General features: G+C 41.7%; 1 protein-coding gene across 3 annotated transcripts in view; it reads right to left on the bottom strand.

Moving 5' to 3' along the window:
- The window catches only part of LOC103479267 (ephrin type-A receptor 4-A-like), a 37,245-nt gene extending 19,797 nt beyond the window's left edge, over positions 1-17,448 (bottom strand). The window contains exons 1-6 of one of the 3 annotated variants that reach the window (XM_017310144.2): positions 17,384-17,448; positions 11,283-11,561; positions 9,580-9,647; positions 7,444-7,641; positions 6,537-6,647; positions 5,764-6,118 (exon numbers count right to left, since the gene is read on the bottom strand). In XM_017310144.2, the coding sequence (XP_017165633.2) occupies positions 5,764-6,118; positions 6,537-6,647; positions 7,444-7,641; positions 9,580-9,647; positions 11,283-11,439 (889 nt within the window). In that variant the 5' untranslated portion in view covers positions 11,440-11,561; positions 17,384-17,448. Of the gene's footprint in view, positions 1-5,763; positions 6,119-6,536; positions 6,648-7,443; positions 7,642-9,579; positions 9,648-11,282; positions 12,037-17,383 lie in introns of those variants that run through there. The other 2 variants (XM_008433618.3, XM_081598768.1) reach the window with 2 other exon arrangements.
- Positions 17,449-19,518: the final 2,070 nt, after the last annotated feature.

The following is a 19,518-nucleotide window of genomic DNA, read 5'->3' as shown; positions in this document are numbered from 1 at the left end:
GGATGTGCTAAGATTCCTTGCAGGAGTTACTGGCGATTACACTTTGTCAATATAAATTGCGACTTGCTAAATTTTCACTCCCACTTGAACCTTTGGCCAAGAAATATGATCGTTGGTTTCCAATATTTCTCGCAAGGTAAAATCTGGAAATGTAGAGTCTATTTGTATTTAGACCACTTCACAAACATGCCAATAACTACAGCTGACTTTAGAAGTCCACATGTGTGAAAGCATCAGAGGTTTGGTAGAGAATCAGTAAGCAGAAAGACCAAGAGACACACCAGAAATGTTAGTGACAAAGTTATGACAGCTTAGAGTAGAGTTTGGTAAAAAAAAAAAAAAAATTAGAAAGGAATGTTCACTCCATAATCTGAAATGGAAGAAGTTTGTTAAAACTGTATTGAGAGCAGTTGTGACTTAAGGGGAGCATGAATTAGTAAATCAGCCATTAGCCCCATGGTAACTTTGAAGCAGCTGCCGAGATCCACAGCTGCTGTCTAGGAATCTTTACACAGTTGACTATTGGTTGTGCACTCCAATAACCTGGTCTTTATGGAACACTATGAAAAGGAAAACAACAAAAGTCATAAAACTTTATGCCTAAAGCTTGTCAGAAGCAGTTTAAGGTAGATGGCAAAAGTAGAAGGAGCTCTGGTCAGATTAGATCAAAGCTGATTTTTATTTATTTATTTTTTCTTTTTGGCCAGAATGCAAAAACTATCTGCCAGAAACCAACACTGCACATCATCCTACACACCCCATCCCAACAATAAAACATAGCAATGGAAGTATCATGCATTGAGGATACTTTTCTTCAACAGGAACCAGGTATACAAAGCTGGCAATGGAAACTGCTTCTATGAAGTGTTTACTCAGGGAGGCGAAATACAAATGCGTAACATTTCTTACCACTTACGAATTATTTGCTGCCTTGTGCTAAACTTACAAATCAGCATTACTTGCATGACAGCACCTTTGATTTAACATCTTCTTTAAAGTTTTACTGCAGAGTCTGTTCTGTTTTTTTGTTGTTTTTTGTTTTATCTGAAAGCATCCGGAGTTAAATCAAATGCAGAGCCCAACATTTCGTAAATATGTATATTCCGTTTCTAGGTGGGTATCCTGTTATGGCTTTCATACATGTTTTACAAATCCAGCTGAAGCTAGACAAAGATTACTGTAGCTTAATGGGAAGAATGAAAGCAGGAGTAAAGACCCACCCTGTGTCCATTCAAAGGTAACAGAATCTGCCTACCAGCATGCGAAACTCTTCCTCCCTGGAGGCCCCTTGTGCTCGGCCTGGCTGTGTTCCTTATAAAAACACAAACGTGGTGCATCCACTTAGGAGGCTGCTTATTGCCATGAGCATAATGGAGGCAGCGATTGTGATTTTCCCTTTTTTTTTCTTGTGGTAATAAATATTGCGGACCTGCGGCAGAGATTTTTTGGAACATGATCAGCGCTGGCAGTCGTCTACTTACTGAACAAGACTTTTATTAACTCTGATTTACAGTTTTGATGAAGCTGAAGCTGTTTCTCACATCTTACCCTGGGAATAAGAACGGGGGGCTCTCACACTCCAGTTGGCACATGTGTCTCTAGTTTGGTCTTAGATGTGTGGAGCTACTGCTGACTGAATTTGGGGATATTTATCCAATTGAAGCCTTTTAAATGTCAAACCTGCATCATCTAAATCTAAGTCGAAGCAATTTTGTGTTCTCTATTCCTGGGAGTTTTTTTTTTTTAAGAATGTGATTTCCTCGGTGTGGATAAATGTGGTTGACCAACACGGAGACACCGCATGGGCTAACATTTCCCACAGCTCAGTCTAGAACGTGGAAAGAACAAGATCAGATTGCAACACAAGGAGAATGTGAAGCTGATAAAAAACAAATCACTCCCATGAACAGTTCCTTCCGAAAGTCTTCATAACCCTTAAATATTGAAAGTGGAGACCGAGCAAGACACGAAAGTCTAACTAAGCGGACTGGCCGGGAGAGGAGAGCATTAACCAGAGAAGACGCAGCCAAGATTCTGCTAAGATTTACAGCCCAGTTGGAAGAATCTGTCAAGGACAACTATTAGTTGTGCACTACAAAAATCTGGCTCTCATGGAGGCGTGACAAGAATCAAGCTATTGTCGAAAGGATGCCTTAAGAAGTCCATACTCACTGGATACAGTAACCATAAAAAAGGTGCTTTGTGTAATTAACAAAAAAAATCTAGCTAAGAAACTAACACTGCACATTAATCTAAAAAAACAAAACAAAAAAAAACACCAAGAATGGTGGTGGTAGCATCATGCTGTATAGGGAAGATTATCTTCAGCAGAGATAGCAAAGTGTAAGTTGTGTAAGTTGGACGTCTAATGGAGCTAAATGAACCTAACCCAAACATGCTTGAAGAAATCCAGGTTTAGTTGCAAAAGACTGCAAGAAGAGGGGCTAACCTCCCTGCTGGACGATTGCTCATAATGTGGGTTAAGTTTGTGGTTGGAAAACAACTTAATGTGTAATCTCTCAGACACTCCCCCCTGCAGCTCTTCATCACGACATTATCTTCCTTCATCTTCTCATTTACAACCGTGGGGACTGAGAGTGTAGGACTGAGAAGTATTTTGTATGATAAACTTGGGGGGGCAATGGGGACAAATACACTGATAATAGTAGTTCCAACAGGTGTTTGCCAATTGCTGCTGCCACTAGTCTGGAGGAGCAGAGTGGCAGGAAGGGGAGAAGCTGGAGGAGGAGGAGTGCCGGGTTTCTGCGGTAGAGAACTGAATCCACCACATGACTGCCATGAGAGATTCAAGAACTTCATCCACAACAGAACAATAACCATCCAGGTATGTTTGGGATGAGGGAATAACATTATATATTGATTTTACATAACACCCTCTTTAAATACACAGTGATTTGAAATGGTCTTGCGTCAACCTATAATTTACTTTTGCAGTTTGCATCTATTAGATAAGACCTTCTGACTGTCTATTCCACAGGTCTTAATAGGTCTTCCAGTCCTCCTAGTGGTCTGTCTTTTTATTTTTGAGTGTGGACTTTGCCTTCTCTGTCAGTAAGTTTTAGTTTAGTTTTGTTTCTTTGACCACATTTACATTTACCAGCCTATTTATTAGACAGAAAGGTATAAAAGCTTTTGTTTTCTATACTCTGCAGTGAAAAAAACAAAAAGCAAAAAACACATTACCGTTTGGTTGTTAACAACAAAACTGGGATATCTTGTTATGATGCAATGTTTTATTGAAAGGGGATAACAAAAGAGAAAGTGCCACACCTAAAACAAGGTGAATGAACGTTATGAACATAATGCAGAAGGGAAATCCTTGATAAACAGAGAAGAAATCGAGAATAGACACCGTGACAGAAAACCAGAGAGATGCATCATCATCATTTGATCAACTAACGTGTGCCAAGTTTTCAGCGAACAGGTTTTTGGCAATTCCCTTGTTGTGCTAAAATAACATTTTCTGTCTGTTCAATTCTGTGATCGCTGGTAGTTTTAATAGCTTCCACTTACAATATTGGAGTAAAATACTATCATCACTAGTAGTAAAAGAGCCAAACGATCCAGAGTAAGAGCCTGGTTCAACTCTTGAGCTACCTTATGCTTGAATGATTCATAAAGTAGAGCTGAGTGGCTTAACATGTCTATGGGAAGAATATTCTCGAACTTCATAACCTCGGTGACATGAGAAGACTAAGACCGTTCTCTATCAATTAATTATTCCTCCATCCAAATCTGCCTTCCCCTTCCCCTTTCCGCCGTTTTTCCACAGATTGTTAACGGAAACAATTAGAAACGTTCAGGTCTCTATCTCCGGCTGCTGAGACAAGAGATTCTCCGGATCAGCGCTGCGAATTCATCCGGACTTTGATGGATTTCCCCTGACGCAGCTGCTCCAAGCCAACAACCTGACAGGCGGTGAGACGCAGAAGGGAGCTGCAGATAGATAGATGGCACTTCACATCTGCTGGACGTTCAGCGGAGTCAAGCGGGATCTCCTAAATCTCGGAACATATTTCAGACCTCAAGGACGACCCCGCGGCCCTCCTCCTCCAAACGGGGGGGCAGGCAGGATGGAGGTTTCAGAGAGCGTTTGTCTCACATAGAGAGAGGTCTGGCGGCGTTGTTCTCACTGCATAGAATGAAATGGCAACTTTTTTCCGCCTCTCTTTTTATTGCCAACTGGCACAGAGTGGCGTCCCGCTCCAAGCGTCTCCTCTGTTCTCTCTTGAGTTATGGTTCTGTTTGTTATACAATTAGCCCGCCAGGATGGGCATCATAAATAAAGCCATGGGTGTAGATCAGCAAGTTGTTCTCCCCCTTTCACTCTGTTGGTCCCGGTCCATCTGCGTATGTATGTGTCTGAGATGACGTGTTGCATGTCTGCTCCATATGTGGGACTGAATAGCGGGAGTCAAATCTTGTCGTAAAAAAAAAGAAAAAAGAAAAAAAGGCGTCTCCACTCTGTCTGTTGTCTCCGCGCGCCTCACGTTGAGACAAAAAGCGCGCAGGTTTAAACATCTGCACCGTCAAAACGCTTCAGATAAACCGTTCCACAAGAACGTGAACCAATGTCGCTGGCCAGACGGTCAAACGTCCAAACTTAAGCTCACACTCACACCAAAGAGCTTCCAAAGTGAAAGCTTAACAGCGGGCTACATGGGGAGGAGCTCTGAGAGGAACATGCTAACAAGTTCCGACTCATTTGATGAATTTGTTCTGCAACCGAACTGCGAGTCACACATTATTTCTTGACTGGGCACAGTCCGACTGCGGAAGGATCTCATCGCCGCGACTTTGCCAAGTAAGCACCAGTGCAAACTCTGTCAACGTACTGCATTAATTAGTTTAAAGCAAAGATGCTGCAAAGCAGATTTTATGGCTTTCAAACAGACGAAAGAAAAAAAATTATCATGGCTGTTTAACAACTTTATACTTGGCACAGGAGCCCTATATAATCACAGGTGATGGGGGGGAAGGGAGGGGGGGGGTCTTTACGGTTTATCGCTGTGTTTTGTGGTATTTCTGGGGGGTGAGATTAAAGCACAAAATGATTCTAAAGTTCAGCCCAATATTTTAAGCAATATACCTATCACTGCATACAGTTAGAGCCTTACAAAAACAAATGCTAGCTGGAGTGCAACCCTGCTACTGAACAACTGTACTCACTAATTTTACTCAATAACTTGGAAATTCTAATTCAGCATCGTGCTTTTTGTTCATCTACAGTAACAGAAGTAGTATTTTGAACATTTGAATCACAAAACATGCAAAATCACACACACACACTGTTCATTTTGTTTGTAAATGACAACTTTATCTCTTTCAAATGAGTAACGATTATTGTCTTTTTTTTAAAAAAAGAATGAGATAATCTGTTCCTTATAATTTTTTGAGTTAAGAAAAGTCCCAAGAATCACAGCAACTTTTGGCTTTATATTGGTGTTTTAAGTATGAGATTACACAGCACCAATACTGTGTGAGCAAGACCTATAACGGTCACAACAGTTACTAAATGTATTTTTTAAATTCGTTTGAAATGTGCAGTGATTAATTGATAAATCCCAATCTTTTCCATCTCCTTTCTGTATCCTAATGGACTGAGTGATAAAAGTTGTCATTGACGCTGTTGTGTGAATTCCAAATGCTGGCATAAAAATAATCTAATGCCTATAGTTGACAGGCATTCAGTCAAAAGAAGCTACCTAGAAGCAATCATTGCATCCAGCAGCAGTTGCCTACCTTTACATGCGCCGCCCTGCTCTTCGTAGCCCGGTTTGCAGAGACATCCACCGATAGGAACCAACCACTCTCCATCTGCTCCGCAGTACATTTTCGGCTCCTCTCGCTCCTCTGACTGGTTGACGCACGACCCCCTGACCTCGACCAGGGAAGACGTGTCAGCGCCGGTGACCGTGTCGGGAAAGGTCGCCAAGTTCCGGACAGTGAGCGGGCAGGTTTTGTAGAAAACCCGGACGGAAACCAAAGCGATGCAGGCGCCCACGTCCTGAAAGGCCAGGTAGAAGCCCTTCCTCGTCGTGACCTTTACATCTCGAATTTCTGTGTTCAACTTCATGATGCGGTCCCCGACGTCCACCTGGCAGTGAAGAGGACGGAATAATCTTAATGCAACGCGCAGTAAAGCATCTCAGTCCGGTTCACTTGTTCAACCCGAACGTGAGAGTTTCAGCTGAACCGTTTGCCGATGTTTCCATTTTCGGCACTTGGCTCAGGTTCAAGTGAACTTTCATCGATTTCGCAGGTAAAAGTAACCTTTAATGCTTGCAACACTTAAATCAGCAGACTTTTTTTTTTTTAGGAGCGGCCAAGCAAAAGCACGCTGCCAATTTTTAGAGGACAGAAAAACAGACATCCAAGATCGAAGCGCTTGTAAACCATGTCAGAAAATTACAGCTAAGTGCCAGAAGGTTTTATTTTCCGCATGGCGGCAAATTAAAGTGAGAGGAGGTGGGTGGATAAACAACTGAAAGCCTGACTCAGTTGTTTGGTGCTACCTGGGTGAAACTCTCGTCTGCTGCCACCGTGTCCACCTTAATGAAGCTGCTCTCCTTGATGTAGCTCTCTCTGTCTTCGTTTGACTCGTGGTAGTACAGATTGAACGTTTCCTGCAAGATAAGAAACGGGTTTAGGAAAAAGCAGTGGCTGAGAATAACTCCAATATAGTTCTATTTTGGCACAAAAGAGGATAGGTCAAATTCAGGTTTGGGCTAAGCTAATCAGCAAATAATGCAATGCCTTGCAGTAGCACATACATGCATTTTAAAAATTTGCCACATTGTGACCAAAAGGTTTGACTGGGTCATTTTAGCACATTAGGACTTGTTAATATTGTTTCCCAGCTGGAAAGTGATGTCTCAAATCTTTCTCAGCCTCTACCAGTTATGTACTCAGGATTTTCCGATATTTTTGTTCCATTCATCTTTCCATCAACTTTGACCAGCTTACTTGTCCTGACTGAAAAAACCCTTTCCACAATGTGAGGCTGTGACATTCTTGTTTAACGGTGGACGAGGTGTTTTCAGGGTGTTAGATTTCCTCCATAAATGCCATTTTGGATGGAGCCCCAAAAGTTACATTATGATCCCATCCTACCAGGTTTCCTTATGTCCCCTATACTCCATCTTCAAAAATCATACATCTTTTTCTTTCCATGCACTTCGCAACTATGAATTGCCTTTTGTTGGTCTAGCACATAAAATTATATAGATAAAACGCATTCAAGCTTTTGTTTAAGTTAAAACAAATAAAAAATTAAGGATTTGTATGTATAAGAAAGTTATTTTAGGGAAAGTCTGTGCTCGTGGTGACAGCTAGCATGAGAAATGGAGTTAAATCTTAATTAAAAATGCCTACAGTCCTGCAGCTCCCCTCTGCTTCCACATCATGCAGAACGTTCTTTACCTTGCAGGTGCCGGTGACTCCTGGAAGGCTGTTGCAGTCTCTCAAAGTAAACTTGACTTCGACGTAAACCCGCTGAGCACCGGACCGGGGGATCCAGTCTGTTCTCAGCCAGTTGTTCTGACTGGGCTCCAGAACATTACACACCTGGTACGTCCTGATGGGGATGTTCTTCTCATCCATAATGCTCACTTCCTCCCACTTCAAACACACACACACACACACACACACACACGCACGCACACACACGCAATTCTGTTACTCCAGGGGAGAAATGAAAGTTTTATATTTTTTTAGGAATAAAAAAAAATTGTGTATAATTACAGCTCACTGAGTAAATGGAGATGCCATACATCTTTTAGCTGCTTCCTTGCTTTGCAGGGAACTGCTAGACTTTACCCATGCAAACACTAACACGCTGGCTAACAAGACAAACTTTTAATAAGCAGATGTTTGTTCAGTGTGATCATTCTCAGTGGCTACACTGTATGGAGCAACAGAGAAGAACCCCTGCTGCCAGCTGCAGCTAATTTTGTAATTTTGTCAGGAAGCCATTTAGACAGCCATTGTTTTTCAGAAAATGACTCAATGTTTGGTGGCGGGTTTTTTTTTTTTTTTTACATAATCTGCCCTCATAAACTGAAAGCGGTCACTTCATCGGGACCTCTTTGTCCCAATGAAGGCTACAGACTGGGTCCAAAACCATTTCCAATGCTGCGTCCTCTAATTCACAGCAGTGATTTAAAGCTTCGCCATCCAACATTCACTCCGGCATCAATATTCTGCAGCGGCCAGCGGTTCCGATCTGTTGAGAGTCCAAGGCTTTCTGCAGGCACATTTCCATACAAGCGAGGCGGGCTCAACCTTCGCCGCGCCATCCATCTCAATAGGGCCGATTATTTGCCTTGTACTGTGACCCTCCAAATGACCGCTGAGCCTCCCAGCTCCAAATTGGCTTTTTATTGCCACTGAATAATAATCTTGCTCTCTCCGTACCAGTGAGAGCTGTATACACGCTAAATTTACCGTGTCCGGAGAAAGAAAAAGAGAGGGCGAACTGTGTGAGTGATAGAGTGTGCGCGTGTGTGTTGCCGTGCGCGTATCATAGGGTGAGTGTGCGAAGAGTTTTCTTAACCTGATCAATATGTCATCAGTGGCGCGTGCAGGGTTACAGCAGAAACGCTGATAAATTACTAGTGATGTAAATTTTAGTAGATGTGCAAAAAGAACCCGCAGTGCAGCAAACATGTGACAGACTCTGACCTTCAGTTTGTAATAAAACTTAATTCTTTCATCATTTTTCAGTTCCAGGGCAGTTAAAATACTGAAAACACACTGGGCAAGCATCGTTTCTGACAGCTAAGTTTTATCGCGACGCAGTGACTCATACTCCTTATCTGAGTTTCATTGTCCAGAAATACCAGTCTGCTATTGTTTTAACTGTACGCTGCTTCCAGCTGTGTTAAAGCAGACATGGAAACCTTTTTGGTGTGACCTCTTTTAAGGCAGACGGAGATCACAGCTGTCAGAGGGAAGAGTCTCTTTGTCCCAACCATAAAGAGGCTGAGTTTTTCTATCTGTGTGTGCGTGTGTGTGTTTCTGAAAGATGGGGATGATGGGGGGTGCCTCTAATCTAAAGCTCAGTACGTGAAGAGCAGGACCCTGTCAATCAAGCTGCACGCGATAGAATAAGAGCACGGTAACCCCGAAGAAATAGAAGTCAAGTTCACCAATAACTTTTATGTTACAGTTTTAGATCACGGTGACAACAAAAAGTACAAAAAAAAAAAGCTGGTAAGTTAAAATATAAAACAGATATTTCTAGGATATATTCTGGCAATTGCTTGGTAGTACAAATCCCTAAAAAAATCGACACCCACCATCAAGCTGGTTTGTGCCTTTGACTGTGCCAAATTAAACGCCAGCAATCTCATATTAGCACTTAGTCTTGGTGAACAACAGCACATTGCAAAATCTGTGGGAAGATTATTTACAGCTTTCCAGACCAAGTGTGCACAAGTGTGTGTGAATGTGCATGTGCTTAAGATAGAGATTGTGTTTTCAGAGGAGAGAGCAGGTTGTAAACAGTGTATCTGTAAAGAGAGAGAGAGAGAGAGAGAGAAAAAGTCTCCCACTCACCCCTCCCTCAGCAGGATTGGCTGCCCATTTCAGTTCTCCTGGCACTGTCCTGGTATCCAGCAGGGTCACTGGAATCGCAGATACACACACACACACACACACATGCATGCAAATAGTTTAAGAACAAACAGCGTACAATGCTTCACAACAACGTTATTAAGCCATGAAACTTAAGCTGGATAAGTTAGAAAACCCTTTTCTGGCTACAGTGTGTGTTGGCTGGAGTTTGTGACAACTGTAAAATAAGCAAGGGCCTCTTTGAGATTCTCATAGCATGATGAATACTACACTTTCATCAACTTTATCACGTTTACACAATAACCCTGTTGAAAAGTGTAAAATATATAGAATAATACTATGTATACAAGTGGTATATTAGCATGGATTTGTTCCCACAAATCCATGCTAATATTTAAGTTCCAAACACTGGAACTTATTATTCCAGTGTTTGGAATAATAAGTTCCAAACACTGGGCATCTATGGATATTCTCTTTTCTTTCTTTTTTATTTTTATTTTTACTTTGACCAATTTATATCTTTTTTTAACCCGAACAAATGATACTAAACGTTGGCTAGTCCATTTCATCAACACTCTTGGCTTTTATTAGATATTTCTTTTCTCCAAAAAGCAGATTAAGTCTTCCTTCCAATTGGGGGAAAAGTGTAGAGGCCTCCTTTCAGCCAGCTGACAGGCAGTGCCCATAAACAGGCGTAGGGTTTGCACTCCATGATGCTAAGCTGTAGCATTCTCTAAATGTACTTTATTTACATTTTCGGGCATTTCATAAAAAAGTGAGCAGAAACAGCATGATATCCTTGGTGTACATTGTTGCTGATACTGGTCTACGCTTGCTGCCAAAATACAGAAAGTTTTATAAGATGGAGACAACTTTTAATCCTCTAGACTACCATTTCCCATGTTGCTGCAGCACAACTTGAAATAAAAGGAGAAAAAAAATCCTTCGTTTAAACAGCCTGCTAGTGTGCAAATTCATGTTTTCAAGCATGTGCCGGATTTCTGCAAATTTGATGCAATAAAACACGCTTTACTTTAGCCACTGTGCGCCAGCCACGATTTGAAAACTACTGTAATTCTCATAAGATTTTGCGATGAATATGTAAAAACTGTATCATTTGAAGGCGGGGCCAGAAATGAGTGGCATGCATTTAAAAAGGGGCACTGTGAAGGACAAAAAGGGAAAGCACATTAATGAAAATCAATCAGTCAATCACTCGTTCAATTAATCAGTCATTCAATAGATGGACAATAGAGTTGGCCATTGCTCATTTGCCGCTTGAAAACAAAAGTACATTTGTTTGTGTTACTTTATTTTAGTTTGTAAGTTGCAGTTCTGTCTTAACCCAAAGAGATTATCGAAGCGTGGAATATATGAATTTAACTTCAAAGGTTTTAAAATAACATGCAGTAAAAGCTATAATGGCCGTTTTTTTTTTTTTTTGGTCACCCCAATCCTTAACAAAAGGGTGTGCTCTTTACAGAGCACACTCGCAAAATTATGCAGCTCATATGGGGAAATCAACCATAAAATCATTACAAAAATTATAAGGTGATAAGCATTTAACTTTTTCCCTAACAGTTCATGATCCGCGCAGCTCAGCCCTCCTCTCTCGCAGTCCTCGGATGCGCCCTGAGCGCACGCAGCGCCTCTTCCAGCGGTGTAACCCCGGCACGCACACTCACCTTCATTAGGGAGATAGATCCTCGTCCTGGCGCAAGAAACCAGCGTTATTATCCAGACGGATGATAAAAGTGTCCGCAACAGATTCCCAGCCATGTGTGCCGTGCGGAAGCCTGCGAGCTCTCCGTGGGCTGTGCGCGCTGGCTGAAGCGGCTCCATCCCGGTGGGAAAACTCCGTGTGAATGAAACCAAGTGTGAAAGCGAGTTGGGGATGGATGCAGGCAGCAGGAGCGGCGACGGCGGCGGCGGATTCAGGGGCGGTCTCCCACTCAGAAGCTTCCCTTGATGGTAAATGACATGAAGTTAATGCAAAACAGCGCCGAGGCTCATATTAGCGTCAGTCACTGAAATATTATTTGTTAGTGCCTTATAAGCACATCTTAGGGAGAAAGTTGCTGATAAAATAAATTAGGTTTATTGGGAGTCTGCGTGACAGAAGATGATCGGTAGCTTTCGAAATTTATGAAACGTAATGAAATAGCATATATGAAATAAAGAAAAAAACTTTAAATTATAGAAAAACCCCCAGCAAGCGTCACCTGCTTCATCTGTAATATCCTCTTATCTAAGGGGACATGAAGCAACCAAGCGTCGGACTAAAACAATATAGATGTAATCTAAAGGAGGCCGGAGGTAAACGTTACAAGAGCTACACTGTAAAACAAAAAAAAAAAGGGAAAAAAACCGCACTGTGCTGCATAATTTCAAAAAACATGAATGCTTCACAAGTTCCCCACAACTGGTTGGGCTGCATGAATATGGCTGGAATTATCGGAGGCTCTTTGTCCGCATGAGCAGACAACACGATGCTGCAGAGTGTGACTACAGCGCCACCTGTTGACGGATGGGGACCTCTGTGAGCTTATCGGGGGCTTTGTAGGTAGTGTGGTAATGACATGAGGATAAGGAGACATCTGTCAGCTGCTAATATTTTAAATTCCATATGGGCGTAATAAAGGAAATAAAATAAGCTGACTCATTTCTTTAAAGCTCTTACGCTAGCTTTTCTGTAAAACTAGACAAACTCACTTTACCACTTCAGAACCATTCCCCCCCCTGTTAAGCTATTATTTTTTAAATCTGTCTGTCTTCATTCGTCTTCAAAAAGAGGCATACGTAGAATGTGCCATTCTTAGGTTTTCTATTTGCTTTGTAACGTTGTGATTTGTTATTTAATTAAAATAAGTACAATCTTCCCAAAAACAAAGAGCAAATGAAAGGAGATGAGGTTTAAAACAGCTGATTAGTAATTTTGAGTGTTTAGTTTGTTCATTTACATTTTTTTTTTTACAATTACAGGTATACCCTTAAAGGTATTTGTTATGTACAGCATGCAGAAAAGTGAATCAAGTACACCGGAGAGCAACGCATGGCAATTGGGGCAGGGAAAAGTGGAAAGGTCAAATTTCATTGTTAATTTACTCTTCAGTTGTCCAGGTAAACATCTTATTGATATCAAAATACATTTCTTTATGTGAGACTCACAAAGTAGTAGGAGGAAAACAAGTTAAAATAAAATAAAAAATCCTAAAAAAAAACAACAAAGTAACCACAACTAATTCTGCAAGTAACTAGGTTTCAATTAGAGTTGGAGGTAAGCAAATTTTTTGCAGTGTCATCTGCATATAAAAGGAATTTGGCATTTTATATATTATTGTACAGAACTTTTGTACAGAGAGGGAGTAGCAGGAGCTAGATGGATGCAGACAAATCTTATAAAAATGTCCATGGTTTGGTGATGATGAAGTCTCAATGGCGTTTCCTGCAAAACCGATGCATTACAACATCAGTTTGGCTTCCTCTGCCAAATGATCACCAGGCAGACTAATAATCCCATCACTTAGCCCCAGCATGCATGCATCTCCACTGCATCCTATAACATTACTCTTCCAGTCGACACCAAAGGGAGGAGATAAGAAGGAAATACCTTCTCTATGCAGTCTTCAAGTTGTTGGGGTAAGCTAAAGTCCGTGCATTGCCTTTGTGCTGGCAAATCATGAAACTATTTAGTGTGACCCCAGCTGAAAATGAAACTGACTCAGTTTTTGAGTGAATATGCATTTCGAAGTAATGGAAAAATACAAACAGGAACATCATCTATTGAAGTTCTGAAGACATTATACTCATTACCGTTTGCTTAAGTTTGAACAACTGCAGCAGTGACCAGCATGGCTTGCTGGACATAAGAGTCAAACTGTGGCTCAGGCTGGTCAGATGAACACATAGTAACTCAAGGGAGATTTGGAAAGCTTTAGAAATGTCGTTGATGTCAATCAGAAGTGATTAAATCCCTTCACTATTGAGTATACTAATATTAGTTGATCAGCGTGATTATCGTCTCCTGTAATTTTGAATACAAAAGCTAACATAGTATTTATAAACTGGATCATTTTTATGTGGTGTCCCTTTCAAAAATGTTTTAATTTACAAGACACACAAAGAAAAATTAATCATTACTTCATTGTCAGGTTGTATCTTCATTACCCAGACATATTTATTTATTGGGAAAAAAAATCACCACTTGACAACTTCTTTAATAGAAGCAAACATACGCTGGGCAAGAGTTGTGTGTAAAAGCATGAGGGGACAAACAAAGACGAGGCACATGACGCGGCCTCCTACACTCTCCTTCGAAACAGAGACTTGCTGAACGTCTACAAATGTTAGTTTTTTTTTTATAATCTCTGTTGAAAATCACCAGCGCACAGCACTACATAGTTGCTGCCCTATTTTGTGGGGAGTAGTGTGAGCAAGCAAGTGTATTTGTGAGCCCAAGTGTGTACACGCCGAGAGTTTCTGTGTGTCGATCCCTGTTGGTCTCCATCTTGTGTTTTTGTCTTCACAGTTGCTACGCTGAAACCATCTCAGGCCCCTGTAAGGCACCATAATGGTCCCAGGAAGAGCATCTGGCACTTTGGGACGGCAAAAAAAAAACCACCTCCCCGCTTCGATCTGCCAATCTACTCCCCCCAACGACCATAATACCATTTTCACGATTCATTCTCCTTCCATGCCACGATAGACTGCGCAATCACAAAAGCCCAATTAGCCAAAAGAGGAACGGCGACTTTGCTCGGGGACCGAACAGCCAATGGCGTCAGGCGGCGTCCGACGAGGGCCTATGGGGCCGCGGGCGCAGGTGGGTGGGACATGGTGACACGATGACATGGATGGAGAACGCGCCATTTGTTTCTGGTCATTTATGTCAACCAAAGTTTTGATTGATGATACTCGGGGATGTTTTTCCCACTCTCCCTTGAGATTCCCACCTCTCAGGAGGGGGCGGGTGGTGGTTTCTTGGACCCTTAAGTTTGGCCCTTAGTCCTGTGCCACACAAACACACATCTTGCACTGACTTTTTGTTCCATTTTAGGGTCCCCAGATGGCTGCTGCCCACACATCTGTATTGAAAGAAAAATCTCTACATATAGACTGCGTTACCATTTGCACCAATTCGTTTTGCGCTCGTTGAAGGTGAGGTGAGTGGAAAAGGACCGCGAAAAATTCCCCGAAAGTTAAAAAAAACAAAGTAGACAAATGTAAATTTGTGCGTGTGAGTGAGAGTGTAAAGAGAAAAGCCCGAGGGACGGTAGGTGTGTGGGCGTCTGAGAGAGGAGAACAATAGAAGCAAGGAAGGAGAGATGAGGAGCAGCACGTTGCCAGTGAGGATTTGATTGGGTGGGAGGATGGTTAGGGGTGGCGTGGAGTGGGGTGCTGGAAAAAAGAAAAGGATGATCCCTCAAAGGCTCCATGAGATATTCCTGGAGTGAGCAAGGGTTTCATTTGGCTTGCAGTCCTAAACAGAGAGCTTAAACTGTTTAATATTCATACAGCCAGACTGGTATTCTCCTGGATGTATCGCAGATAATAGAGTTTCTCAACGTGCGCTGTGGAAGTTTGCGCGGTCGAACTCGTCGGGTCGACAAAGCGTCATTAGCATGTCAGAGGCGTTCTGTTGGGTACCCAGTTCCCTCCGTAGCAGCTGCTAGCCTGGCAAATTACTCAGTTCATGTGTGCATTGGATTGAACGCGCATCCGTGTTGAGAATGCACAAAGGAGGAGGCAGAGGGAAGGTTACATCAAAAACATCCCTCCTCAGACCGTGTGTGCGCCTGTACGTGTCTCAGCTTTGATGACTGGAGAAATCTCCATCAGCACCTTGCTTTGGGAGCGTACAGTATTTGTGTGTGTGTGTGTGTGCGTGTGTGTGTGTGTGTCTGTGCACGCGGGGAGTGTTTGTGTGCTGTGTTTGCGTGCGATTGCATAAACATGGTGTCAGAGTGATGAGATGTTCTCTCTATCCATCTGTTCTGCTGGCATTTACATCTTAGGGAGCACTACAATGGAGGAGAGGCAGACCGAGAAGGATAAACAGTGCTGTGGAGAAATTCAACAACGTTGTCAGGTTTGTCTGTCAGTCCCCGGAGTCAAGATATGGTTTGGGTTCCCTTCGGAGCTCTCAGACTTTGCTGGCCAATTGCTCCCGTTTGCCATTTTGTTTCTTTTGCAGTTTCAGTCATTGTACTTAAGTCCCGTGAAGGGCAAAAAACTGAACTGAGGAGGAGCATCTGGCACTTTGGGAAGGCAAAAAAGAAACATCTCTCAGCTTTGATCTGCCACTCCTCACCACCTCCTCCGCCACAACACGGTTTTCACATTTCATTCTCCCCCCTATCACAAAAGCCCAATTAGTCAAGAGAGCAACACCAACTTCGCCGAGGGACCAACTAGCCAGCCGCATCAGGCAGCTCCTGGTGAGGGCCTGTAGGGCGGCATCGCAGCTGGGTGGGACGTGGCTGTAGGTTCGAAGTGACATGGTTGCAGTAAGGGAGAATTATCCTTTTTTTTTTGGCTATTTGTGTCACCGTAGTTAGTTCTGCTGAAGCGTTCAAGAGAATCGGATGCTTTGCGGGAGCAAAACAAAAATCTTCCCAATCTCTTCTCATCCGTTAATAATGCATTTGTTATGTTGGTTGTTGAGGGTGGAATGGCGTCGTCTATCACAGATTGCGTTTAAATAAGCTTGCATAATTTTTTTTTACGTTCAAGGAAATTTAGTACCTGATTTGACTATTGAGAATTTTTTCTCAACACTTTTGTAAAGGAATGTGGATATGTTATAAAATAAAAAAATAAAATCATGTTTTATATAATAAGACACATAAACATGCCCTCTTAAGTATAATAAATTCCTATTACCCTTAATTGAGATTAGTTTATTTACCCTCAATATACCCATAAAAATTCTTAAATCATATGTAGTCTAATTTATATTGTTTTTTGAAAACAGCTTTTTTTTCCCTACAGTCTATTTCAAGTGAATTTCTATCGGATCCCCCATTTGAGCCAGTTTACTATAATGAGTTATATGAGATTATAACTCTTGAGCAAATTAAAATAACTCTAAGTGACCTCCTGTTGGCATATTTTACTTGTTTCTTACAGTAGATAGAAAATAAATATCTTAAACTATCTGTTGTATGAAACAACCACATTTACATGAGTACGAAATGATTTTTTATGACTGGTTGCATACGTATGTACAAGCACTGTCATGTAAATACATTTTGATTGACTAATAATTCATGGAAGCGCTTAGCCATGAAAAGAAATCGACCTGAAATGAAGTGGACAACAATGAAATGAAATCAAGAGCGTACACAATGCTTTGTTTGGGTAAGAAACAGAAGGAGAACTTTACAAAACAGCAACTCACAAGTCGAGATCAGCTATAGGTGATTTGACCTGACTTTGACTCTTCTCTGATGTAAACCTGTGCATCAGATCTGGGTTTTTAAAGTGTCTTCAGGAGGATTTGAGAGCGAAGCTGCAATGCGTTTGTCTTTGGATGCGGAGTATATTTTGTTGTGTGTGCCTGCGCCGTTGTGGACATGTATGAGTGTACGTACGAGAGACTCGGAGAGGAAAAAAAAAATCATTGTTCTGTTCCTTCTTATCTGCCGCCTCGGCGGAGTTCCTGTGCTGTTTCCCCCCACAGCAATGTGACCCGACTGTGATACGGCGCAGCCTCCTCTCCGCAGATAACATAGCACCCTAAAAATACTCCTCTTTCTACCACTCCAGTCCCCTCTGTTCTCCTCACCTCCTCTGGCTCGGTGTATCTTCCGAGATCTCCCTCTCTGCCGTGAGTTAGCGCTGCCAGACTGAAACACCTCTGGGCGCCTCCTGGTGTCACGGGGGTCTTTTAACTCGGTATCTTCTCCTCTATTCGTCATCTGATGCTCACTCTGTCAGAGGCCGTGGATGCTGCGGTGTTGCTTTGAACAACAAACGTGTTGGTGAGGCTGTTACATCACAAGTTTGCTTATAATCTTCCACAATAACTCCTTCAGCTACTTCAGTCACCCACAGTCTGGACACACAGGGCAGATGGCATGTAGGAGGAAACAGTGAGGACGAATCTGCTGGGCTCACATAATTATATATCAAGTAGTTTACCATGATTCCTCAATAAAGCACAGATGAGGCCATTGCTTTTGGTGCCACGCTGCTCTGGCAGCGGGGAACAATGCTTATTATGATAAACAAAAGGATCTTTTAGAAAGATCATGCCACAGCCAACTGCCTGAACTCTCATCTGTTGTAAAAGTGCTTTTAAGGAAACAGACAAAACCCCTTCATGTGGGCTCGAGGAAGTTTCTGGCTAATTAAAAATGCTTTTATTCTACGCTGCTTTGCCATGTTTTGACATTTAGGGTTAGAAAGCTGCCGGTTTTTGCTGCAGTGGTTTGTGCCTACGTGCACGAGCGTACGTGCACATCCTCGCCTTTTCTCTTGGCCCACACCCACGCAGGTGACCAGAGTGGGGCATTGTGTGGGTGGACAACTCAATGGTGACCCCCCCCACCCTCTCTTCTTACTCTTACTCACCCTCTTTCGTTCCCCTCCCCACATCTCTTTTCTTGTCCTGCATCCAGCAGTGTGAGCTTGCAAATGAGAATAGGGACCAAAGAGAAGTCTTCCTCACCCTCTGCCTCAAGTAAATGATTCCTGAAAGAACCAACGCATAATTGTATTAGTACTGAGGCGTATGCATGTATTTTAATTTCAGCGGAAGCGACGATTTTAAGGAAGATACCTGGAGTCAGTTTTTTTTTTTTTTTTTTGATGAGAAAAAAATTGAAGTAACCCAAATCAGTGTCCTTTATATTAAGAAAGAAAAGAAAAAAGATGTGTAATGAAAGCTGTTACTCTTAGCGATAAACCCACAACCGATTCCCCTCCACAGTGCCAAGCGTTTTAAGTGTGTTTTTGGCGTCATGGTGGTTTTACCGCCTGTAGCACGACTATTTCAGGGCACTCTCACGGCTCTCGGCAGTGTTGTTTCCACTTAAAGAAATCAAATTCTTTCTTTTTTTCTTTTCTTTCTTTATCAAGGGATTTTTTTCACAAACCTGCTCCACAATACTTTTGATGGAGCAGCAACATTTGATAAAAAGAAAAAAAAAAGTCAGCAGGTAAGGTTGAAATTTAAGGAAGGAAAACACTACAAAAAACACAAGGACAGATATAGGTGACACTAAGTAATTGGATAATGTATATTTTTTTATAGAACGTGTTATTTTAAATAATAGTTTTCGTTAAAATGATAACCATTTTTAAATGGAAATAATACCAAATTAAGTTTTTTTGTTTGTTTGTTTGTTTGTTTTTCAATGCCAACAAATCTTCACGACACAAAATGAGACTAAAATACATAAATTTATTATTATTATCTTTACTCAATAGTGGACACAATGTGCTTTCTTTACATTATTTTCCACAAATATCAGCATCCCATAGATGAAAATGTGGTTCATGCCTAATTTGTAAAGGGTTTTGTTTTTCTTAATTTCAAAACCAAAACAGAAAAACAAAACGGTGATTACTCAAAACTGAAAACATGTATTTATTAAAAATTACAAGTGGTCTTTTTCCAAACTGCCCATGTAACAGAGCTTTAATTTAGCTGGACGGAGAGAACGACGCCTCTTTGGACCTTTGAATGGACAGGTTGGGATGCTGTCCTCTGTCCCACTCAAACACAAACTTGGACATTTACACATTGTTTAACACAGTTTCATGTTAAGACACACAGTATTTGTTTTATTACTTTAGAGTAAAAAAGGAAGAAATACTTGATGCAGTGTAACAGGGCATATGCTCTTGAATAACTGTTTACAAAACCCGTCTGGAATATGTAAAAGTGCCTGCTGGTGGAGAGAAATGTCATTTTAA

This window comes from Poecilia reticulata, chromosome 17, assembly GCF_904066995.2.
Source record: "Poecilia reticulata chromosome 17, P_reticulata-male-v2, whole genome shotgun sequence".
Lineage (NCBI taxonomy): Eukaryota > Metazoa > Chordata > Actinopteri > Cyprinodontiformes > Poeciliidae > Poecilia > Poecilia reticulata.
The sequence above is the reverse complement of the archived record's forward strand: the minus strand, read 5'-3'. Positions and strand labels throughout refer to the sequence as shown.